At 37.0% G+C, this 27,071-nt stretch overlaps 1 protein-coding gene across 16 annotated transcripts in view; it reads right to left on the reverse strand.

The window, feature by feature from the left end:
- Nucleotides 1-27,071, reverse strand: part of MKLN1 (muskelin 1) — a 396,990-nt gene that overhangs the window by 14,000 nt on the left and 355,919 nt on the right. For 15 of the 16 annotated variants that reach the window (XM_086395594.1, XM_086395595.1, XM_086395597.1 and 12 more), the window contains 5 exons: nt 21,357-21,504; nt 20,274-20,388; nt 18,298-18,437; nt 11,043-11,145; nt 1,092-1,146 (listed from right to left, as the gene is read on the reverse strand). In XM_086395594.1, coding sequence (XP_086251720.1) covers nt 1,092-1,146; nt 11,043-11,145; nt 18,298-18,437; nt 20,274-20,388; nt 21,357-21,504 — 561 coding nt within the window. The remainder of the gene's footprint in view (nt 1-1,091; nt 1,147-11,042; nt 11,146-18,297; nt 18,438-20,273; nt 20,389-21,356; nt 21,505-27,071) is intronic. The other variant, XM_086395598.1, reaches the window with a different exon arrangement.

Raw genomic sequence — 27,071 nt, forward strand, 5'->3', positions numbered from 1 at the left:
TGTTCCTGACAAAATATATTAGCTGACAGTGAATAGAGCAAAGAAAAGAGTTAAGCTAAAGGTAAAATATTTGCTGACAACAGTTTAATATATTTAAATGACTGCCAAGAAATTCTTGTTCTAAAGGCTAAATATAAGTCAGCCAGAGACATTTTAGTGCTATCCACCATTAAAATAAAAATAATGGCTCTGGGCTGCGGTATCCATACATAACAAGGCACACATTCACTCAAACTGAATATCTATGTGCCAGGCTCCCAGTTTTCTATCACTAAATCCATTTCAAAAGATATAATTCAAAAGGGCATGAACTTTCTAAAATAATGCCTATAACTAGACTCTATCTCAGGGTTGAGACTCCTAACAACCTGAATACACTTAAAAAAATTTTTTAAAACTAGTTTGTTTATTTATGGCTGTGCTGGGTCTTTGTTGCTGTGCGTGTGTGGGTCTTCTCTAGTTGGGCGAGCCAGGGCTACTCTTCACTGCAGTGCACAGGCTTCTGCTTGCGGTAGCTTCTCGTCGTAGAGTGAGGGTTCGAGAGTGCAGGCCCAGCAGTTGTGGTGCGTGGGCTTAGCTGCCCCGTAGCATGTGGAATCTTCCTGGACCAGGGATCGAATCCATGTCCCTTGCATTGCAAGGCAGATTCTTAACCACTGGACCTCCAGGGAATTCCTTCTTAAATAGCCTTTCAGTGTGTGGAATGGTGGTAAACAATTATGTAAATTTTTAGAAGAACCTTCTGAAGTTACGTTTTATAGCGGTCCTCTCGCTCTGTGGTGGAATGTTAACTCATGGTAAGTATATCAGTAATACAGTCTGCATTCCAAAACAATGGTACACAAACTATTTGACCAGGCTTCTGTGCCGTCTATTTGCATAATAACCCAGCGACTGGTATAACAGGAACTGCAAGCTGACCCATGAACTGGGAACTGATGCCAGTTATCAAGAATTTTTTGCATGTTACTTTGAGATCTGTTTCATTTGTTTGGATGACATCTCATCTAATGTTTCATTTTGAAGAAATCAAAATCAAACCTCCCCAATGCTAGGGCATATGGCCAGGTAAAGTACACTGCAATACTTACCTAAAGCTGTGAAATCTGAACCAGATTTAAATAGAGCTGAAGCTAGGAGCTGAAACTGTGGGGAAAAAAAGAAAGCAAATTAGCTTAGCTAGGTAGTGCAGTGCCAGTCACGTCCAACTCTTTGCGACCCCATGGACTGTAGCCTGCCAGGCTCCTCCAATCCATGGGTTTTCCTAGGCAATGATACTGGAGTAAGTTGCCATTTCCTTCTCCAAGCTAGGTAAGCACACTGGAGAAAAAAAATTCCTATAATTTCAACCATTTAGTTACTGGATGTCTGTCCATATGTATTGCTTGGGTCTATTTACCAAACAGAAAGACTGAAGGCGGGAGAAGGGGACAACAGAGGATGCGATTGTTGGATGGCATCACCAACTCAATGGACATGAGCTTGAGTAAGCTCTGAGAGTTGTTGATGGACAGGGAAGCCCAGCATGCTACAGTCCATGGGGTTACAAAGAGTCGGACACGACTGAGCGACTGAACTGAACCAAACTGATTCACCACCAAATAGCGGAAAGAAGAACATCGTATTTAGATTAAAGAACATGCTAATTTTTTTTACTGGACTCTCTTATCATTTTTCAAGATACTAGACTAAGTCCTGGAATTATTTTATTTTAAAAATATATTATATACTTGTTAAGGAACAATTTAGTCCCTAGTACTGTGTTCAGTCGTGTCTGATTCTGTTGGAATCCCCTAGACTGCAGCCCACCAGGCTCCTAAGGAACAAGAGGTCAACTGAAATAAAAAATTACTGCTACTATGTGATCCAACAATTTCACTCCTGAGTACATATATCCAAAGAAACTGAAAACATTAATTTGAAAAGATACATACACTCTGATGTTTCATAGTACCATTATTTACAATAGCCCGATATGGAAGCAACCTAACTGTCCATCAACAGATGCATGGATAAAAATGTGGTATGTATACACACATCTACACCCACAACCCCCTACACACTGGAATACTACTCAGCAATAAAAAAGAACAAAATTCTGCCATTTGCAACAACATGGATGGATCTGGAAGGTGTTATGCTAAGTGAAATAAGTCAGACAGAGAACAATAATACTGGATGTCAACATTTACATATAGAAACTAAAAAATAAATGAATGAATAAAACAAAAGAGAAACGGACTCACAAACAGAACAAACTAGTGATTACCAATGGGAACATAGAAAGGGTAGGGGCAAAACAAGGGTAAGATTAAGAGGTACAAACTACTATATATAAAAAACTAGACACAAAGACATATTAAACAGTACAGGGAATATAGCCAGTATCTAACAATAAATTTAAATGGAGCATAATCTGTAAAAATACTGAATCACTATGTTATACATCTGAAACTAATATAATATTATAAATCAACTATACTTTGATTACGGAAAAGGCAATGGCACCCCACTCCAGTACTTTTGCCTAGAAAATCCCATGGACGGAGGAGCCTGGTAGGCTGCAGTCCATGGGGTCGCTAGAGTCAGACACGACTGAGCGACTTCACTTTCACTTTTCACTTTCATGCATTGGAGAAGGAAATGGCAACCCACTCCAGTGTTCTTGCCTGGAGAATCCCAGGGACGGGAAGCCTGGTGGGCTGCCGTCTTTGGGGTTGCACAGAGTCGGACACGACTGAAGCGACTGAGTAGCAGCAGCAGCATACTTTGATTAAAAGAAAAAGAAAATTACTTATTTGGGAATCTATCATAGAGAGATTGATGCCCAAAATACAGTTACTGAACTTTAGGGATGGCTTATACATAATATAAATTACAACTTAGACTGGTATTCCATGGTATGTATAATTGTAGTGTTATATAATTATATAATTTTAAAGGTTCAAAGTGAAAAAATGTTGTAAGTGTTGATTAGATTCTCAGATTAGTTAGTCAGTTTAAATCAGACAATGTAGCTGAATGACGACAAAATAAAATAAGACAAAACTATTCCATCGGGGTACTTTAACAAATTGGTAAAGAAAAATTTAGGCTTCCCTGGTGTCTCGGACGGTAAAGAATCTGCCTGCAGTGCAGGAGACTTGGGTTTGATGCCTGGGTTGGGAAGATCCCTTGGAGGAGGGCATGGCAACCCACTCCAGTATTCTTGCCTTGGAGAATCCCTAAGGGCAGAGGAGCCTGGTGGACTACAGTCCATGGGGTTAGAGTCAGACATGACTGAGTGACTAAGCACATAAGAGAAAAATTTAGGAGAACTATTTATATTTATCTTGAATGAGGATCCTGGAAAACAGGTCAGGTAAAAGTCAAATAAACAGAATCTCAACAGAGTTACGTGACACTTTGCAAAGTTTGAGCCACTGATGCCACTGATTCTTCAGGATCAATTTCACACACTTGTAGCCTTTAAAATTTCGGTATCAGTCACCTGATTAATCATCCTTTGAATGTAAGAAACTGGACAAATAATCCAGAAGCAACTAAGCAAGAGTTAGAGGGGGAGTTCAGTTCGGTTCAGTCGCTCAGTCGTGTCCGACTCTTTTCGACCCCATGAATCGCAGCACGCCAGGCCTCCCTGTCCATCACCAACTCCCGGAGTTCACTCAGACTCATGTCCATCGAGTCAGTGATGCCATCCAGCCATTTCATCCTCTGTTGTCCCCTTCTCCTCCTGCCCCCAATCCCTCCCAGCATCAGAGTCTTTTCCAATGAGTCAACTCTTCCCATGAGGTGGCCAAAGAACTGGAGTTTCAGCTTCAGCATCATTCCCTCCAAAGAAATCCCAGGGCTCATCTCCTTCAGAATGGACTGGTTGGATCTCCTTGCAGTCCAAGGGACTCTCAAGAGTCTTCTCCAACACCACAGTTCAAAAGCATCAATTCTTCGGCACTCAGCCTTCTTCACAGTCCAACTCCCACATCCATACATGACCACAGGAAAAACCATAGCCTTGACTAGACGGACCTTTGTTGGCAAAGGAATGTCTCTGCTTTTGAATATGCTATCTAGGTTGGTCATAACTTTCCTTCCAAGGAGTAAGCATCTTTTAATTTCATGGCTGCAGTCACCATCTGCAGTGATTTTGGAGCCCAAAGAAATAAAGTCTGACACTGTTTCCACTGTTTCCCCATAAAGGCGTATAAAAGGACGAGTTAAAAATATATGAAACTTCTTCATATATTTTGGATGTCAGTATTCTGTCAGACATATCTACTACAAATATTATCTGGTCTGTGCCTTATCTATTTTTTTTTTACTGCACCGTTAAGCTTCTGGGATCTGAGTTCCCTCAGCCAGGGATCGAACCCAGGCGCTCTACCGTGAAAGTGGAAAGTCCCAACCACTGGACCACCAGGGAATTCCCTTCTCTCTCTCTCTCTTTAAAAAAAATTTTTGGTAATGTCTTTTAATGAGTAGAAACTTTAATTGTGTTGAAGTTCAATTTGTCAAATTTTCTCTTTATGATTAGTGCCTTTTACGTCATATCCAAGAAAGCTTTGCTTATCCCAAGGTGGTGAAGATAATCTGTTTTCTTCTTAAGGATGGACTATTTTGGGTTTTATATTTAGATCCATAATCCATCTTAATTTTTGTGTTAAGAGTGAAACAGGGGTTGAGATATCCATCTATTTAGCATAATTTGTTAAAAAGACTTTCTTTTCCCTATTGAACTTGGTGTTTGGTTAAAAAAAAAAAAAATCAACTGACTGCATGAGTCTATTTCTGAATTCTATTCTGTTCTTTTGATCTATTTCTCTATCCTTAAGACAATACCATACCCCCGTGATTACTATGCCTCTATACAGAGCCCTGAAATCAGGTAGTAAGTATGAGACCTCCAACCTTTTTTTTCAAGATTCTTTTAGCTAGTCCAGAGTCTTCACATTTCCACTGAATTTTAGAATAAGTTGGGATACTGACAGAAACTGCAGTAACCAATTTGGGGAGAATGGACATCTCAACACTTTTACAGTCTTTCAAACCATGTGATTTATTTCTCCATTTATTCAGGTGTTGTTTAATTTCTTTTAATAACTTACTTCTGTATATTTGATTATGATATTAATACAAAAATTTTAAATTTAAAATTTTCTTTTTTTTTTAAAGCAAGGAAAATGACTTTATTTGGAAAGCCATCTGACCAAGAAGATGGCAGGTTAGCACCTCAAAATACTCATCTTATCAGGGTCTGGATGCCAGGTTCTTTTTTATAGATAAGAGAGAAAAAAGCAATGAGGAACTAAAGTGAAAAGGCAGAATAGAGAGAGAGTAAATATTTCATTTTCTAAGTGCTCATTGCTAGTATAAAATTGGAACTGCTTTTTAATTCTATTGGCCTTGTATTCTGTAACCTTGTTGAATTCAATTATCTTAGTATATCTTTTGTAGATTGCATGATGTTTTCTATGTACACAATAATGTCATCTAAAGATGCAAATGGTTTTACTTGCTCCTTTTAAATCTATATGCTGCTTCTTTCTTTTTCTTATGGCACTAGCTAGTACTTCTGGCACAATGCTGAATAGAGGTGTTGACAGCAGACATCTTTTCCTTGTCATAATCTTAACGGAAAGGGTTTAACGTTTTATAATGAAGCATGGCACTAGCTGTATATTTTTCATAGATGCCCTTTATGAGACTTATGATATTTTTTTTATTCCCAGTTTGTTAAGAATTTTTATAATGAATGGGTTTTGCATTCTGTCAGATGCTTTCTTCACTTATTGAGATGATCTATGGTTTTCCTCTTTCATTCTGCCAATGTGGTGAAATACAGTGACAGATTTTTAAAAGTTAAAACAACCTTGTACTCTAGCATAAACCCCCTCTTGGCCATCGTGCACTAGCTTTTTCATATTGCTGGATTCAAGTGGCTAAAACGTTCTTAAGAATTTTGTATCTAAATTTACAAGGGGTATTGGTTTGCAATATTTCTTTGCTTCTAATGTCTCTTTTGAGTTTTCATACCAGAGTTAAGCTGCTTCCCAAAAGGATTTAGAAACTGTTTTGTCTTCTTCCGATATCTAAGAATCTATACCAAACTGGCATTTTTTCTTCCTTAAAGTGTTGATAGAATTTACTGATATAACCATCTAGCCCTAGGATTTCCTCTTTTGGAAAGTTTTCAATTATAAATTCAACCTCTAATTGATATGGAGTTCCTTAATATTTTCTAATTCTTCTTGTTTTTGTAAGTTGTATCTTTAAAGAAATTTGTTCATTTCATCAAGTTGTTGAATTTGTTGACAAGTTGTTTATAATATTTCTGTAATATGCTTTTATTGTACAGAGGCTTGTAATGATTTCCCCTTTTCATCTGTGATGTTGATAATCTGTGTTTTCATTTTTTCTTTTCTTGATAAGTCTTGCTAGAGATTGACTAATTTTAGCTACTTTTTCAAAGAACCAACCTTTCACTTTTTACATTTTTTTATTATTTCCCATTTTACTAATTTCCTATATTCTAAATACTTATTTGGGATTAATTTGTTTCTCTTTTCTAACTTCAAAGATAAACTTCATAGGTTCTATGTAGATGTGGGGGTGGGGGGAGAAAACTGTTATTTTCGCTATTCAATTAAATAAGTAGCGCTGATATGTACTGGCCTACAGTTTTAACAGGTACCAAGTAGTAGTATACAATCTGAATAAAGTCAGACCTCTCCCTGCAACTCCAGACTTGAATATCCAACTATCACCTCAACATCTCAAGTAGGCTATTTCATAGGCATCCTGAACTGAACACATGAAAAATTAAACTCCCAATTCCAGTCAGAAGTCTCCACCTTCTCATTTCATCTGACAGTAACTCTACCCTTTAGTTTTTCAGGCTCAATACTCTAGAGTCATTTCTTTCAACCCTACATCCAATCATAAAATTTCGCTGGTTCAACCTTTAAAATATATTGAGAATCAAAGCTATTTTACTCATCATTTCTATCACTACTATTTTGGTCTGAGCAATCTAATCCCCCTTGCTTAGATTTATACACCTCCCTCAGAGCTCTCTTTGCCTCCATCTGTGTTCCTTTTTAGTCTATTTTCAATATAGTAATCAGTGTGACCTAATTAACACATAAAGCAGATTATATCACGCCTCTGCATGCACAATACCCTGATCTGGCTCCCTATTCAGTGTAAAAACCAAAGTTCTAACAATGACTTACAAAGTTATTTGTAATCTGTTCTGCCAATAGCTGCTCTTACCTGTCTGACCTCACCTCTAATTACTCTGTCTCCTTACCTCTCTATTCCAGCCATAAGGGATGTCTCCTTGATATTCTAAACTAAGCCAAATAGTCTCATCCCAAGGTCTTTGTTCTAGCCTTCCTTTTGCTAGGAATTACCTTCCCCAAATTATCTACTTAGATCACTCCCTCATAATTCTTCAACTTTCTATGCACATCTGATTTCTAAATGAGGTCTACTATGATTACTCTATTTAATAGCCGCAACTGTCCAATTCTTACCCTTTATATTTTTAATTGTTTAACTTTCCTATAATCCTTATCAAATTCTAATGCACCATATTTGTTTATTTAATATGTTTATTGTTCCTCCCCACTAGCTTGTAAGTATCTCCTGGGCAAAAGTATCTTGTTTGGTTCACTGGTGTCTCTCTTATGCCTGGCATACTGTAGAGACTCTACACATCTGTTAAATAAATGACACCAGTACTTCAGAAGCTCAGTAGAAAGATAATTAATACAAAATGTGCAAAACTGCCTGAAAACTTGTTTTTCTCGTTTCTTCTTATTATAGAACTCTCTCTAAAAATGGTAGAATCAGTTTTAGGCAACCTTTTCTTGGCCCTTTTCTAGAAAAAATAATGTAATTTTCATAAACATTATTATAATCTCATCACCAATTTAGAATCCACATTCTGGAGACTGAAGAAAGCAAAGAACCATTATTTGGTACATAGTTGACAGTCTACCAGCAGTTCCCCACTAACAGGCACAATGATGATCCAAAAAAGGGGGAGAAAAATCTAAAAACCATTTTTGAAAGTGAAAGTCACTCAGTCATGTCCAACTCTTTGCGACCCCATGGAGTATACAGTCCATGGAATTCTCTAGCCCAGAATACTGGAGTGGGTAGCCTTTCCTCTCTCCAGGAGACCTTCCCAACTCAGGAATTGAACCTAGGTCTCCTGCATTGCAGGTGGATTCTTTACCAGCTGAGCCACCAGGGAAGCCCAAGAATACTGGAGTGGGTAGTCTATCCCTTCCTTCTCCAGTGGATCTTCCCAACCCAGGAATCGAACTGGGGTCTCTAGCACTGCAGGAGTATTTTTTACCAACTGAACTATCAGGGAAGCCAATTGATGATAAAATCATTTAACATTTTGTAAAACATACACAGAAAACAAAACCAAGCTACTACAGAAAATGAACAGCAGTATAGGCCTTTTTCAATAAGGGGAATGACTTCTTACAAGGAAAAGCGAAGATCTATACGCCCCACTAACAAATACTGTAAGTACATATACATACTGGAGCTGTCACCAAGGGACTTCTTTCCCCGAATAAAATCTGGCCACACATTTTTAAACAAAATAATAAACTTACAGATCAGCAATTCTCAATGTTTTAGATGTGTTTTCAGTTTTCCATTATAAAAGAGCAGACAGAGAAGAATCCTCGAGTGTGGGTATGGTTTTGAAAAAGTTTCTAAAGTGATTCTGATGCTGACACATACATGAATAACAAGAATAACATCACTTTTTCCTAACTTCTACTCAACAACTCAAAGCTTTTAAGAAATAGAATGGAAGTCTGTGGCATACAAAATCATAATTTGATAGTCTTCAGGAAAAGAGAAACTCACCATCAAAATTCTTAATATGACTATTTGAACTTGAGATACCTCCCTGTCCTGGTTTTTCCCATTAGCTTAGCTTTAAGAACAAACTGTCTGTTTTCTTTGGCCTACTTGCAGCTCACACAGCTGAAATTATTTACTTCATAGTATTTTGTTTTGGTTTGGTTTGGTTTGAAAAAATAGGAGAAAAATGAATGTTCCCAGATTATAGCCATTTTAGACAGACTATGGTGAAAACACAAGAAAATCCATTTATCTCTCAAACACACAAGTCTAACAAAATGAACAATAATGCACTTTTCCCAACTATCTTCAGCTTATTAATATAATCCATAACAGATTATTCTAAATATATTCTGCTACTTGGCAAAATCATGATTGTTGTTGTAGCTAAATTATGCCTGACTCTTTGCAACCTCACAGACTGCAGCACGTCAGGCTTCCCTGTCCTCCACCATCTCCCAGAGTTTGTTCAAATTCAAGTCCATTGAGTCAGTGATGCTATTTAACCATCTCATCCTCTGCCTCCCTCTTCTCCTTTTGCCTTCAGTCTCTCCAAGCATTAGGGGATTTTCCAATAAGTTGCCTCTTTACATCAGGTGGTCAAATTATTGGAGCTGCAGATTCAGTATCAGTCCTTCCAATGAATATTCCGGGTTGACTTCCCTTAGGATTGACTGGTTTGATCTCCGTGCAATCTAAGGGACTCTCAAGAGTCTTCTCCAACACCACAATTTGAAAGTGTAATTTCTTCAGCACTCAGCCTTCTTTATGGTCCAACTCTCATATCTGGACATGACTAGGGAAAAACCATAGCTTTGACTATATGGACCTTTGCTGGCAAAGTGATGTCTCTGCTTTTTAACACCCTGTCTAGGTTGGCCATAGCTTTCTTCCAAGGAGCAAGAGGCTTTTAATTTCATGGCTGCAGTCACTGCACTGACTTTGGAGCCCAAGAAAATAAAATCTGTCACTGCTTCCACTTTTTCCCCTTCTGCTTGCCATGAAGTGTTGGGAGTAGATGCCATCATCTTTCTTCAGGGGGTTTTAAATTATGTTTTGCTGATCCTCCACCTACTGAACGGCTATAACCAATACTGAGTAAGAGAATTGGGGCTTATTTTCATTGTAGGCAACTATGAAAGAATATTTTTTTGTTTTGGTGCCAAGAACATGCAGGCTCTTCTGTCTGAAAGTACAATGAACCTGGTGCCTGAAAGTTATTCAACACTAAATCTGAAATCTGTGTCAATGCTGAACAGAGAAAAACACTGTATGATGTTGCTATTACAAAGCCAAAGCACTGCAACAGCTAACAGGGAAATAAGAGGAATGGAACCACATATAATCACCAATTCTGAGAGTGAAGGTAAATGGATTGCAGTTCAGATGTTGTTAGATGAAGCACGAACAAGAATAGCTGGTGAAAGGAACAAGTGACAAAAGGAGTCTTAGAAGGTAGCAGGAACAAACGTTAGTAAGACCATGAAACTCATGGCAGGTGTATTCACACAGTGGGGATAAGCAGATACACCCTAAGAATATTCTTACAAACAGTTGCTTCCGTCCCATGTTATGTATCAAAAGAGAAAACCAAAAAGTGATGATCTGTTACTAATTTCTCAAGCTTAGGGGCTACTGATAAACAAAGCTTGAGGCCTATGGTAAAACTGTAGTGCTACAACATTCATATAACTAAGTATCAAGCCAGCAAAGATGTTATTCCTACCAATCTCTTTTCACTCTCTTATACTAAAGGAGAGTTTTCCTGCTTCTTTTAAGGAATTTTGGAGTACCAACAGAAAAAGTTTATACTGAACATTACATAACTCTTAAGTAAAAGAAGCATAGAACTATGGTAGAAGTAAAATTTTCTATTTCCTTCCCAATACAAACACTAATGTCTAAGTTACAACTTCATACCTGAGAATTCTTTTCTGAATGGATCACAGGTTTCTGACTTGAATCTTACATTATTAAATAGAAATATGTCTATTCGATTTCTATTTCATCTGCTCCATACCATTTTTAAGATATTTATTAGTGTTATCATATATTCCTCACTTCCCTTTAAACACTCAAGAACAAAGTCAACAAATGTAAGTTAGAAACTTTTTAAAAAAAGTTCAATCTCTGAAGTTTATTATCGCCTTTACCTCTTTAGTCTCTTCTGGGTCTGAATGATCCACAGTTATATAAAGATCATTTTGTAAATATTTCAGAGCACTAAGGGGATCCATTTGGGCCTTTTCTTCAAACCTAGAAAATGCAAACAAAAATAGTAATTGCTTTAGAGTTATGAAAAAGCATCAGAAATGTCTTTCAAATCTGGAGTGATACTCTGTATCTGAGGAGATATTGTGGATATCCAAAAAATCTGTGTTTAAGAATCCAGAAGTAAGAATACTGCCACTTATATAAACAGTGTACATGTGGAGCCTCTGGAAACAATGGTAACACAGGCTGTGGTGCTAGAGACTAGATAAGAACATTTCCTACCCTATTCTTAGGGACTTCCCTGGTGGCTCAGACAGTAAAGTGTCTGCCGACAATGCAGGAGACCCAGGTTCAATCCCTGGGTCGGGAAGATCTCCTGGAGAAGGAAATGGCAACCCACTCCAGTATTCTTGCCTGGAAAATCCCATGGATGGAGGAGCCTGGTAGGCTACATTCCATGGGGTTGCAAAGAGTCAGACACGACTGAGCAACTTCACTCACTCACTACCCTATTCTTAAAATTATAAGCTAAGATTAAGTCAACTACTAACACAGTGGATATATCAAAAATTTTTTATAACAGAACTACAAAGCAGTCAAATGTGTTTCATAAAAAAATAAGTAGGGATAAAATAAAAATACTTTCCTAGATTTGTGTCACATACTTTCCACTGGAGGTGTTTAACAGATACTTCAGAAACCAAAATGACTATAGTTTAATGATTAGATATTTTTAATGAGACTACTTCCACATCTCAGTAATAACAAAAACAACTGTACCAACCATTTATCAATTATTTGTGCTAGACACTGTATCAAGCATCTTATATATATCATTTCATTTATCCTCATATAACCCCTATGATGACAAGTTGATGATCATTTAAAAAGCAGAAGAGATGAAGAACTGTTGCCTAGTAAATGAATTTGGCCATGCTAAAACCTAGTAAGCAGCAGAAATAGAATTAAACTCAAGTTTCTCTGATTCCAAAGCAGAAAGGAAACAATGAGTTCTCCTAAATTAAAAAGTCTGCTTCGACTATATATTTATTTAAATAATGATAATTCCTTTTGTAATAGAATTATATATGGATTTATTTCCAAAAAATTGGTATGCTTTTCAAAGTATTATACAAAAGGAAAGAAAAGATATTACATTTCATTTGGAAAAGGAAAATAGTAATGAGCCTTTCATGACTATGTTCAGCTGACGGCATCAACAATTTCCTGTGTTTAGAACTAACCTCAGTGAAAGGGTATCTGCAAGGAGGGGCAAAGACTGGCAAAATATTACAGTTTTCCTGTACCAGATAGTACCCTGATTGTCAGTCAGCCTTACAACCCTCAGATGAGAGTTTTAGTCATGTTACTCTACCATCCTGTCCACAATTAATTAGTTTTGGCACCTGAACCAAAAGCAGTCATCTTGAGCTTGCTGAGCCATTTATAAAGCAGTCTGGCAAAATTCGTTACAGGATACACTCTCCAGGGAACTTTCTCTAAGATAATCTCTTAGAGAAACTGAATGAGAGATACACAAGAACACAAAAACACAAACCACAGAAGGCAACAGGTAGAAGACATGAAATGGCAGATTCTTTCCCTTCTGTCCTTCTCTCCTGTCCTACCTAGCTACCTACCAAAGCCATAAGGGAAGACAGAGTCAGGAAGTAGAACAAGAATACCAGACAGAAAAGCAGAAATAGAAAGGCTCAATTACAAGGAAAGTTACTGTAGCGTCTAGCTAATCAGAATGTCTCAGTATCTTAAACAATTCTTTATTAGGCCTCTCTGTTCAAGTGCTAAGAAAGTACTTTAATTCTCTGGATATACTCATTCTTTCCCAGTGAGAAACTCTAAGTATGTCTTTATCCTTTGTAACCTGATAACTTAATCAACACATATCTATGGTTCTAGTAAATAAATCCAGCAAAAGGATCCATTTTCCTGGAAGTTGTGTTTTTTCTAAGCTTTTTTGGTTAGCCTGCTAAAACTTATTACTGGACTTACGTTTACCATCTAGAATTATATTTCAGCCAATAATAGTGCCCTCTACCTAAAGGAACAAGGGACTAATCCTATCAAAAATGGTTTTCTTTTGCCCCTTTCTATCCCCCAATCATATGTTTGGAAACTTGAATGTTACAGAAGAGTGGCACTTTATTTTCTGTATCATGTGGCACCATTAAGAACAAGGACACATTCTTGGCAGTCAACACACTTCTCTCCCTCCAAATTTGTATTTTAACTAAAATTTATATTTTAACTAAATCGTAACAAATTTCAAAGGCTTATTATTTGCTCAATCACACAAAACTGTCTTTGAACTTCAGTCACTTTATTTCATGAATCACACTCACAAGATTTGCTAGTCTTTCATCATATAATTAAAAATTTAAATAATCTGTTGCTGATTATTATTTTCCTTATTCACTTTCATGCCTCACTTTGTGCATTTACTAGCACAAGTCACTAACAATGATGCTTTGTATCTAAAACTTAAAAGATGCCATAATGTTTCACAGTATTTCAGATTCCCATAAATTGTCATTTTGCCTGCCCACTGATAGATTTTTAAAGGAGAAAAACTGCCAAAGATCAAAAATAATATTTCTTAAGATGAGTTGGCTGTGTGGAAATGAATAATTCTACTTATGTCTAGAAGGAATGAAAATTAATTTTTCTTTTCTTTTTTTTTTTGAAAATTAATTTTTCTGAAGGGCAACTTATACTTCATCAATTCTGCCTCTATCCTATAGAAATTTTGGATAGGGGTGCATACATGCATGCTTAGTCACTCAGTCATGTCTGACTCTCTGCGACCCCATGGACTGTAGCCTGCCAGACTCCTCTGCCCATGAGATTCTCCAGGCAAGAATACTGGAGTGTGTTGCCATTTCCTTCTCCAGAGGATCATCCCAATCCAGGGATCGAACCCAGTGTCTCCTGGATTGCAGGTTGATTCTTTACCATCTGAGCAACCAGAGAAGTCACAGAGGAGCATACAGACTTATATAATAACATTAATTACACTGTTATTTCTGTTATTTGTAATTGCAAATAAGTTGGAAATAATCTAAATATTCTACAAAAGGAGACTAGTTACGTAAATGACACAGAGTAGAACACTATGTAGCCATTATATTTATATTTACTAATGTAAGTAAATTTATATTTACTAATGTAAGACCTTTTAGAACTAACACCCAAAAAAGATGTCCTTTTCATTATAGGGGACTGGAACGCAAAAGAACGAAGTCAAGAAACACCTAGACTAACAGGCAAATTTGGCCTTGGAATACGGAATGAAGCAGGGCAAAGAAGAATAGAGTTTTGCCAAGAAAATGCACTGGTCATAGCAAACACCCTCTTCCAACAACACAAGAGAAGACTCTACACATGGACATCACCAGATGGTCAACACCAAAATCAGATTGATTATATTCTTTGCAGCCAAAGATGGAGAAGCTCTATACAGTCAGCAAAAACAAGACCGGGAGCTGACTGTGGCTTAGATCATGAACTCCTTATTACCAAATTCAGGCTTAAATTGAAGAAAGTAGGGAAAACCACTAGACCATTCAGGTATGACCTAAATCAAATCCCTTATGATTACACAGTGGAAGTGAGAAATAGCTTTAAGGGACTAGATCTGATAGATAGAGTGCTTGATGGAGGTTCGTGACACTGTACAGGAGACAGGGATCAAGACCATCCCCATTGAAAAATGCAAAAAAGCAAAATGGCTGTCTAGGGAGGCCTTAAATAGCTGTGAAAAGAAGAGAAGCGAAAAGCAAAGGAGAAAAGGAAAGATATAAGCATCTGAATGCAGAGTTCCAAAGAATAGCAAGAAGAGATAAGAAAGCCTTCTACAGTGATCAGTGCAAAGAAATAGAGGAAAACAACAGAATGGGAAAGACTAGAGATCTCTTCAAGAAAATTAGAGATACCAAGGGAACATTTCATGCAAAGATGGGCTCGATAAAGGACAGAAATGGTATGGACCTAACAGAAGCAGAAGATATCAAGAAGAGGTGGGAAGAATACACAGAAGAACTGTACAAAAAAGATCTTCATGACCCAGATAATCACAATGGTGTGATCATTCACCTAGAGCCAGACATCCCGGAATGGGAAGTCAAGTGGGCCTTAGAAAGCATCACTACCAACAAAGCTAGTGGAGGTGATGGAATTCCAGTTGAGCTATTTCAAATCCTGAAAGATGATGCTGTGAAAGTGCTGCACTCAATATGCCAGCAAATTTGGAAAACTCAGCAGTGGCCACAGGACTGGAAAAGGTTGGTTTTCATTCCAATCCCAAAGAAAGGCAATGCCAAAGAATGCTCAAACTACTGCACAACTGCACTCATCTCACACGCTAGTAAAGTAATGCTCAAAATTCTCCAAGCCAGGCTTCAGCAATATGTGAACCGTGAACTTCCAGATGTTCAAGCTGGTTTTAGAAAAGGCAGAGGAACCAGAGATCAAATTGCCAACATCCGCTGGATCATGGAAAAAGCAAGAGAGTTCCAGAAAAACATCTATTTCTGCCTTATTGACTATGCCAAAGCCTTTGACTGTGTGGATCATAATAAACTGTGGAAATTTCCGAAAGAGATTGGAATACTAGACCACCTGACCTGCCTCTTGAGAAATCTGTATGCAGGTCAGGAAGCAACAGTTAGAACTGGACATGGAACAACAGACTGGTTCCAAATAGGAAAAGGAGTATATCAAGGCTGTATATCGTCACCCTGCTTATTTAACTTCTATGCAGAGTACATCCTGAGAAATGCTGGACTGGAAGAAACACAAGCTGGAATCAAGATTGCCGGGAGGAATATCAATAACCCTAGATATGCAGATGACACCACCCTTATGGCAGAAAGTGAAGAGGCACTAAAGAGCCTCTTGGTGAATGTGAAAGAGGACAGTGAACAGTTGGCTTAAAGCTCAACATTCAGAAAACGAAGATCATGGCCTCCAGTCCCATCACTTCATGGGTAATAGATGGGGAAACAGTGGAAACAGTGTCAGACTTTATTTTTTGGGGCTCCAAAATCACTGCAGATGGTGACTGCAGCCATGAAATTAAAAGATGCTTACTCCTTGGAAGGAAAGTTATGACCAACCTAGATAGCATATTGAAAAGCAGAGACATTACTTTGCCAACAAAGGTCCATCTAATCAAGGCTATGGTTTTTCCAGTGGTCATGTATGGATGTGAGAGTTGGACTGTGAAGAAAGCTGAGAGCCGAAGAATTGATGCTTTTGAACTGTGGTGTTGGAGAAGACTCTTGAGAGTCCCTTGGACTGCAAGGAGATCCAACCAGTCCATTCTGAAGGAGATCAGCCCTGGGATTTCTTTGGAAGGACTGATGCTGAGGCTGAAACTCCAGTACTTTGGCCACCTCATGCGAAGAGTAGACTCATTGGAAAAGACTCTGATGCTGGGAGGGATTGGGGACGGGAGGAGAAGGGGACGACAGAGGATGAGATGGCTGGATGGCATCACTGACTCGATGGACGTTGAGTTTGAGTGAACTCCGGGAGTTGGTGATGGACAGGGAGGCCTGGCATGCTGCGATTCATGGTGTCGCAGAGTCAGACATGATTGAGTGATTGAACTGCAATTGGACTGGAAGGTACTTTAAGCTTAAATGTTGCTAGTAAGACAGAATTTATCTCTTGCTATCCAGCCAATGTGACAATTCAGCATCCTTGTCCTATATATTCTATAGGAAATACTCTTACTTATTCATAGTAATGACAAAGCAACAGAAGCAACTCGTTTCTCTTATCAATTTGTTTCTTAAGCACAACTTATGAAAGCAGAGTAAGAAATAACAGGTAAACATGATATGATAAAGGAATAAATATCTATTTTATACCTATACTGCTACTGCTAAGTCACTTCAGTCGTGTCTGACTCTGTGCGACCCCATAGACAACAGCCCACCAGGCTCCCCTGTCCCCGGAATTCTCCAGGCAAGAACACTGGAGTGGGTTGCCATTTCCTTCTCCAATGCATGAAAGTGAAAAGTGAAAGTGAAGTCGCTCAGTCGTATCCGACTCTTAGCGACCCCATGGACTGTAGCCTACCAGGCTCCTCTGCCCATGGGATTTTCCAGGCAAGAGTACTGGAGTGGGGTGCCATTGCCTTCTCCTTTATACCTATACAGAGGTTTTAATTTAATTTTATATATTAATAAACTAGAATACATAATTATATAATAAATATATAAATACACATACGTATGCATTCTGTGTGTATACGTATGTGTAGGAAGTGGAAGTGGTGGTGGTGGTAAAGTGGTAAAAACTCTGGAGTCGGAATACTCAGGATCAAATACTGCTGTCACTGACTATTGAATGACCTTAGATGAGTTACACAATCCACTTAAAAATGGCTCCATTTCTTCTTTTACAAAAAGAGTAACTGTTACAGTAACTTCTCCACTGACTTATTGTGCAAATAACATGCAGGATTTAGCATACAAAAATTGTTCATAAATGGTATCTATTATCATCATTAAAAGCTGTCTCTCCCCTCAAACTGTAAATTTTAATTACAATCTAACACTATTAGGAACCAAAGGAATACATGTATTTTTCTACATTTTTCAGTAGCTTATCATTTGCTAAGGCTAAAAAGCAAACAAGACTGAGGAGATATATATGAAAATGTTTGATTACATGATTTTGCAATTACATTGCAAAAGTAATGATGCAAAACTATAATATTTTAAATTGTATTCTGAAACATCAAAGTATAAAGAGATTATTAAGTCAACTATATCATCATATTCACTGTTAAGAGAATCAACAATAGGTCAGTCAAATGCCAATAATTCTAGAAATGATATAATTTGTAGTGGGTTAGGCCTTGAGTTACTTGAAGGTAAGTTCATCATGTTCATAGAAATTTTTTCCATTATTTTGACAGTTGCAATATATCCTTGCTTATCTTTAATAACTTTTAGCATCAAGATCTATCTTCACTTTGTACCTTTCTTTGAAAAATAAAGAAAAAAATAAGGAGAGTAACAGGGCATTTATAAAAGTCATGATCTTCACAATATTTACACTGTCGTGTCACTAAATTTCCAAAGATAAAGTCACATCTCCAAAGCTTAGTTAATACCAACAATAGCTGATAATGCTAAATAAGTTTTTAATGAATTATTTTTATACCTGTGTTTTCTTATGAGGTACTTGCAATGCCGCAGTAAGTAATCCTTTGAAGGCCTACACAATTTCAGTGACCAGAAGTCATCTAATCTCATCTTTGGGGAGCATGATTTTCCTGGATTCCCACCAAATAAATAATGAACCTAAAATAAATAAAGCAAACCAGATTTTTTTTAAATGCATGCATACTAAGGAAAGTCATAGTAAAATTTCTTCATTTTGGTAGTAGTGTATAACAAGTAACTTGTTTAGCTTTACTCATACAAAAAAACTAAAACATTCCTGCATGTCTACCAAAGGCTTCCTCTGATTTTTCTCAAGTTTCCATTTTACTTTAAAGTACTGTGATTACTTCCTTAAATTACATTTCATAATAAAATAAGTTGTATTACCACAGTTACACTGAAAATGGAAGACATAAAAATAAAGCAATGGTAGTAAGAAGCTATTCTAAGATACAGAGTTTGCTTAGGCAACAAATAATGGAGATTATCAAGTTAATCAAGTGTCGATTGTAATAAAAAATCTTTTAAAAAAACTGACACACAAGTTGAATCACTGAAGGTCAACAATAACTAGAAAGTTTTAAAAATTTTAGCATCTTACTTTTGTTGAATATGTTTCAATATGAATATAATTGAATATTAGCCTTAATGTTGAATATTAAATGAGATGTATGATTTGTGAAATAACTTTAAAAATATTATTCAATCATATAATTAATACTGTTAGTTAGAATAGGAAACAGGAGTCCAATATAGTAGTGGATAAAAGACAAAGAAAGGAAAAAGCCCACAAAAACAGAACAAAGGAAGTTCCAAGGACTGGCGTGAGAACCTCAGGTGAAGCAAACAGCCCTCCTGGCTAGCCCAATTTACACAGGGCAGGCTCAGGGGGAGGAGAAAAATCATATAAAAAGAGGGGTCAAAATTGAGCCCCGTGCTTCTTTTGGGTTGGTCCACCCTCACTCCCTCCTAGAGGATGTATCTTCCCTTGCTTGCCAAATAAAACTAAGCTGTAACTGAGCTGGAACACGGGTCCACTGCTTAAACTGAGCTGTAACCAAGCTGTAACACTGGTCTGCCACTTCAATTTTTGCTGTGGCAAGACAGAACTGAAGAAATTACACACCCCCCGCCCCCGACAATACCACATAAGAAATGTAAAAGGAGCGCAATAATGGCATAATGACACTATTACAGGTTTTGTAATACTCTGTATTCAAAGTGGTAAAGCATTTTTTGATATTTTGAAACATTTATAATCAGCAGTGTTATACAACAGAGATATTATTTCTATCCTATAGATGGGAATTCATTTAACATTCACTTTGGGAGACTCTCAGAGAAAGGGGTTTTAGTTATTCGAATGGTATCGTTTACCTAAAGATCTCAAATGATTGAGAATTTAACAGAAAGAATACGGTTCTGTCAGTAATTTACTATATAATCTAAGCCCAATCATTAAACTATATGTAAAGTTTAAGAGAGAAATACCTAAAGTAACCCTGTGACACTAAAACTTCAGAATTCAGAACTATTTTCACGAGGCTGATGGAATAGATATGTCAATCATAGGAAAAATAAAGATTTCTTACACAACGGGAATATCTAAAATCAGGAAGTTATATATATCTTTTCATATCATGGAAAAAGGTATACAAGTGCTGAAAACTGTGTATCTTCTACTTGAATATTCATATTATAGAAATAAATAGGCCATACTATATATTAGATCTATGCAGCTAAGAAGCAATAGCCACTGGCCATTTTTATAAGAAGTGTGCCAGGAATTATGGATTATGCAAAAATGTTTATTCTTTTAAGGAATTTCAGGGAGAAGTGGTATCTGTGCTACATATTCTAGCAAATGTTGGTTATTTTTATTCAGATCTACCGAAAATAATCAGAAACAGTTATTTTGAGATTCTTTCTGATTATACGTCATAGAAAGTTTACCGGTCAATGTAGTTAGGATACCTTGTGTAATTCATCATATACAAGCTGATGGGCAAATCTTGGACATGGTTCTTCCTCCTGAAGACTTTTACTTGGATTATCCTTTGCAGCTTGATCATTCTTATAGACACAAGACCTGCAAGACATTGCTTTTAAGGCATTCTATCCTAGAAAATTAGCAGTACACATAAGGTTAATATAATTGTAGCAAGCAAATTAATGCAATGTCTAATTACCAACAAAAAATTATAAATTTGTTCACATCAAATCTTAAAGTTCTGGTCACTCTCATATAAAATAATCCGAATTTGTTAGAACTGAGTTCTGAAGTTCTTTGATGTCCATCAAAACCTCATTTAAGAACAACCTACTTCATGTTATGAAATAGGATCAGCATATATGAAGGCTTAAACCAAAGGTTGAAAGAGATGATATCATATTTATCTATTCACAATAAAAACTCACAACAGATTGCTTTCATTCTTACTATAAATAAACGTCCTATTTAGAAGATAACAAATCCCTCAGTTGCTGAGCATCACCCTCCATTACTGAATGGAGGTTCTCAGAAGTTCCTCTGTTCTGGAGAATATTCACTTAGGTAGTACTACAGAACATTAGAGCTGGGTCCTCTGGGTCAGTGTTTTTCAAACAAAAATGTACAGCAGTTCTGTGAGGTGCTCTGTGACAAAAGGGTCCTAGGTTTGAATACGCTAAATAATAATACTCCCCTTCCCGCGATCTTGCTCTAGTCAAACTGCTTCATTTCATAAACTAAGAAAGGCCTGGGAACATTAAAAATACATTGTTCTCCAGCTTACACATCTACATGGTAGCAAAAGCTAGACTAAAATATAATTCTCTTGACGCTCAGACCAGGAGATATCTACTAACTGAAAAATTCAAAAGTAAAATCCATTGCTGGACATCACTGTAAACATAGGCACCAACACTGACTCTTCCAATCCCTAATACTGATATTAAAGTATATGACATCACAAACTAAGGTAAGCCTTCTACTTCCCTCTTCTTCTGAATAAACCAACAACCTCAACCTCAAAGAAATGTTACACAGGGATTTCAACACAGACAAGAGCTACTTACCAACTATTTCTTACAATATCATAAATCCAGAATGAATTTCTGACATTCTCTTCCCTCTTTTCCTTGTCTTTGCTGAGTCCAGATAAGACATGTATTTCATTCAGCTCTGGATCAATGGTTGCTCTCTGTGTGAATCCTGTCATTGGAACTATAAATTCAAAGAGAAAATAAGAGGATAGTATTAACATTAGGTAACAGGTTAGTACTACTTCAGCACTTATCTTCTAACATATGACATAACTTTTATATTAAATAACAATCAAATGTTTATAGCCCTCTCCTCACTCTAAAACATAAGCTCTATAAAGACAAAGGTTGTTTGGATCATTGTTTTGTTCCCAGTACCTAAAACTGCCTGGCATGTAACAGTTACTCAACTATTTGCTGAAATTAATGAACGATAACTATCAGGATGGAGTTAGAAGGAGGAAAGAGGTAGAATGAGTGTGCAATGTAATTATTTTTATTGAGAGAAGGGGCAATGCTTTATTTAACTGATTTATTCTCTGGACTGGTTCTAATTTAATAGCAGAGACAAAATATTTAAATCTTGACTAAGAAAAACAAAAATTTGACACACGGGTTTGTTTAATAAAGTCAAAGTCATCTAAAATACCTGTTCAAGACATATAATAAAATGACAAAGTTTCCAAGAAAAATAAATACTTGGGGGTAAAATATGCCATTTTGTTTTCCTGAGTGGTTTGGACTCCCTAGAGTCAATTTTATGACAAAAATATTTTATTTTCCTGAGAAATCCATTAAATAAGTGATGGTCATTTTGCATTATCCAGTAATTTGCAAAACACTGATATGGCAAATGCAAATCTTCTCACTATTGTTACTTGGAAATATTCAGTTCAGTTGTCGCTCAGTCGTGTCCAACTCTTTGCGACCCCATGAACCGCAGCACGCCAGGCCTCCCTGTCCATCACCAACTCCCAGAGTTCACTCAAACTCACGTCCATCGAGTCAGTGATGCTATCCAGCCATCTCATCCTCTATCATCCCCTTTTCTTCCTTCCCCCAATCCCTCTCAGCATCTGAGTCTTTTCCAGTGAGTCAACTCTTTGCATGAGGTGGCCAAAGTACTGGAGTTTCAGCTTTAGCATCATTCCTTCCAAAGAACACTCAGGACTGATCTCCTTTAGAATGGACTGGTTGGATCTCCTTGCAGTCCAAGGGACTCTCAAGAGTCTTCTCCAACACCACAGTTCAAAATCATCAATTCTTCAGCACTCAGCTTTCTTCACAGTCCAACTCTCACATCCATACATGACCACTGGAAAAACCATAGCCTTGATTAGATGGACCTTTGTTGGCAAAGTAATGTCTCTGCTTTTCAATATGTTATCTAGGTTGGTCTTAACTTTCCTTCCAAAGAGTAAGCATCTTTTAATTTCATGGCTGCAGTCACCATCTGCAGTGATTTTGGAGCCCAAAAAAATAAAGTCTGACACTGTTTCCACTGTTTCCCCATCTATTACCCATGAAGTGATGGGACTGGATGCCATGATCTTCGTTTTCTGAATGTTGAGCTTTAAGCCAACTTTTTCACTCTCCTCTTTCACATTCATCAAGAGGCTCTTTAGTTCCTCTTCACTTTCTGCCATAAGGTGGTGTCATTTGCATATCTGAGGTTACTGATATTCCTCCCAGCAATCTTGATTCCAGCTTGTGCTTCTTCCAGTCCAGCATTTCTCAGGATGTATTCTGCATGCATAGAAGTTAAATAAGCAGGGTGACAATATACAGCCTTGACGTACTCCTTTTCCTACTTGCAACCAGTCTGTTGTTCCATGTCCAGTTCTAACTGCTGCTTCCTGACCTGCATATAGGTTTCTCAAGAGGCAGGTCAGGTGGCCTGGTATTCCCATCTCTTTCAGAATTTTCCACAGTTTATTGTGATCCACACAGTAGTTGAAATATAATTTTATGATTGACAACATACTTGCTACAGGTCTAAAAACAATGCCATTGTTTCAGTATTAAATTTCTTTTATACATGAACAAGTATCATATGCTAAAAAAGCTACACAAACATCAGCTTGAAGTAAAACATCTCAATCAATCCATAATACTACAGAAGCAGATGGTAACCACACTGATACTCGTTTGTCTTTATCTACTTTAGTAGGGTCAAATAATGCAATATTGACTTTTTCCTAGTTTAATTAATGTGTCTTTTATATTCATATTCAATAAATTTCTTAGGAATATTTTAGAGACTATCCAAATGTATCCCACAGTAAATATAGTAAAAAACCTGCATGTACACACACATATGTAACATATGCATCCATAGACAAATACATTTATCTTGATACACACATACACCAACCTAACCTTAATAATATCCTCAACTCTCATTCTACATTGTTTTTAGTGGTCATGTAAAGACTGGTATTTTCTAATTAAACCCTGGTAAACTTTCAAAAGTACCTTGGTTCTGACCTGTTCCTCAGATAATCTTGGAAGATAAAACAGTAAAGAAATGAAATCATTTTCATTAATGGTAGAAGCAGAGGACATAACTGCCTAAATTTTTTGCCCTTAAATTTCTTCATTCCATTTAGAATTCTATAACATGGGTTGACAAACTATGGCTCAATCTGATTTGCTTAGTTTCAAATCAGGCCTCAGTCAATCATTCACACTGTGGCTGTGGCTGATTTCACCCCACAATAGCAAGGTTGAGTAGCTGCAATGGCAATAATTACAGCTGGTTCTTCACAGAAAACATCTGCTAATCCCTATTCTATAATCTTTTAAAAGGCAAATATCAAGAGATGTATGACTTATAAATGAATGCAGCAAACTGCTTACCTTAAATAAGGACCCACTGAGGAAATGGAAATTTCTGGGTGGAATGGAAATCAGTAGAGTGGGAAAGAGATTTTGAATTCTATTAAAACAGGGCTGGAGTCACTAAGAGGAGAATAAAGGAGTCCTGGGCTATGCAAAGCAAGGAAGAATGCAGAGGGATGTAAGACCAAGTTTTACATGCTTCCTCTTCCATACTGTCACATTTTTACCTAGAAGCAGCTTTGTAACATAAGAAAAAAATGACAAGTGTTCCTTCTTAAAAACAAAAGCAGTGGGCCGGTTTACAACACTTAGGGAGGCAAGACTTCCGTGTTTACCAAATGTGTATTGTAAGAATTACAAAAAATTACTTTGATTATAAAGCGTATTAGAAAACATATACTTCCCATTTCTTTGCTCTTTCATATACAATATGCCTTTTACTCTACATAACACTGATTTTTGCATCAGAGTTATATATTTAAATCTTTTACTGGCTTTTTAAACAACTTTACTGAATATTAACCAAATACCATGTAATTCATCTATTTACATAGCTTGGTTTTTTTTTTTTTTAATATCCTGTAAAACTATCATCACAATCTAATTTTAGAATATTTTTATCACTCCAAAAACAAACCCTGTACCCATCAGGAGTCATTTCCTACCCCGTTTCTGCCCACTGGGTCACAGCATCATTTGACATGTCTACCAACAATGAGTGTGCAGCAGAGACAGGCACAGTGAGAGGATCCTGAGACACAGATATCAATCAGGAGGCTGTTAAGAATGCAATGGAGTGGAATGAACAAAAGCAGGAAGGAAGTATCAATAAACAAGCATTTATTTCCATCAGCACAAAAATATAAAAATCTCTGAACTGGCTTAAGAGAGACTTGGAATGGACACTTGTGGAAAAATAAGAGTAAAAATGTTTCAATGAAATTTTTTGGAGGTTTTCAAATATTTTACTCTAAAATATTCAAATGCAAAATCTCTCAAGGACAGAATTTCTATTAATTCTTACGTTTACAGACCTTTACAAATATAATTTTTATTGCATACTAATGACAAGGTTCACATATAAAATATTTACATACATGTGAATAGAAAAAATATGAAAGTACATAAAAATAATAGCTATTGGAGAGGGGGAAGTTAGGACATTTTAACTTTCTAATTATATAATATGAAAACTTCCAATATATATTGCTTTTATAGTTAAAAGAAGAGCAATCTAAACCAAAATACAGAAAAAAAAAATATCTGGGTATACATACTGGGAACTTTTAGTAATAAGTGAAAAACTCACACATCCTCTCAACTTTCTCAAGGACAAAATTTTACATTAATATTTGAAATGCTGCTATTTACATGGAGAGAGAATTCAGGTTTCAAAAGACAATTTTAATGGCACTAAAAACCCCTATGTTTTAAAATCATTTAGTTACAAAACTAAAACTAGAGATTAAAGTATTTTTTCTCTAAAAAATAAAAATGCAAACTTATATCTAAAGAGTTCCTAAAATTAAGGGTTAATTCAAACTTACACTGAATGTATCTATGTTAATGGCCTTTTGCTTAAATTTTACAAATTGTACTTAAGTTTAATTCCTATTTCCATTCCACTCTACACACACTAACAATTTAAACAACATTTCAATAAGAAACCAATAAAAATAAAGCCTTTCCTCTAATTTGAAAAGATACACCCACCCCAGTATTCATAGAAACACTATTTACAATAGCCAAGAAATGGAAGAGACCTAAATGTCCACTAACAGGTAAAAGGATAAAGAAGATGTATGTGTATGTGTGTAGAGAGAGAGAGAGAGAGAGAGAGATAAACACGACTCCACCACAAAAAAGAATGAAATAATGCCATTTGTAGAACATGGATTTTGCCTTTTCATACTGTTCATAGACAGATGGGCACAATAAACGACAGAAACAGCAAGGACCTAACAGAAGCAGAAGAGTTTAAGAAAAGGTGGCAAGAATACACAGAAGAAATATACTAAAAAAGATCTTAATGACCCAGACAATCACGATGGTGTGATCATTCACCTAGAGCCAGACATCCTGGAATGTTAAGTCAAGTGGGCCTTACGAAGCATCACTATGAACAAAGCTAGTGGAGGTGACAGCATTCCAGCTGAGCTATTTCTAATCCTAAAAGACGATGCTGCTAAAGTGCCACACTTAACATGCCAGCAAATTTAGAAAACGCAGCAGTGGCCACAGGACTGGAAAAGGTCAGTCTTCATTCCAATCCCAAAGAATGTTCAAACTATCAGACAACTCCACTTATTTCACATCCTAGTAAGGTTATGCTCAAAATCCTTCAAGCTAGGCTTCAGCAGAATGTGAACCAAGAACTTCCAGATGTACAGGCTGGATTTAGAAAAAGCAGAGGAACCAAAGATCAAGTTGTCAACATCAGGTGGATCATACAGAAAGCAAGAGAGCTCCAGAAAAACATCTATTTCTGCTTCATTGACTACACTAAAGCCCTTGACTGTGGATCACATCAAAGCGTGGAAAATTCTTAAAGAGATAGGAATACTCAGTTCAGTTCAGCCACTCAGTTCTGTCCAACTCTTTGCGACCCCATGGACTGTAGCACACCAGGCCTCTCTTCCATCACCAACACCCAGAGTTTACTCAAACTCATGTCCATTGAGTCAGTGATGCCATCCAACCATCTCATCCTCTGTCGTCCCCTTCTCCTCCTGCCTTCAATCTTTCCCAACATCAGGGTCTTTTCAAATGAGTCAGCTCTTTGCCTCAGGTGTGTGTGTGAAGTCGCTCAGTCGTGTCTGACTCTCTGCGATCCCGTGGACTGTAGCCCGCCAGGCTCCTCTGTCCATGGAATTCTCCAGGCAAGAATACTGGAGTGGGTTGCCATTT

This window comes from Bos grunniens, chromosome 4 (assembly GCF_055505025.1).
Source record: "Bos grunniens cultivar Pamir isolate PY7600 chromosome 4, Bosgru_T2T1.0, whole genome shotgun sequence".
NCBI lineage: Eukaryota > Metazoa > Chordata > Mammalia > Artiodactyla > Bovidae > Bos > Bos grunniens.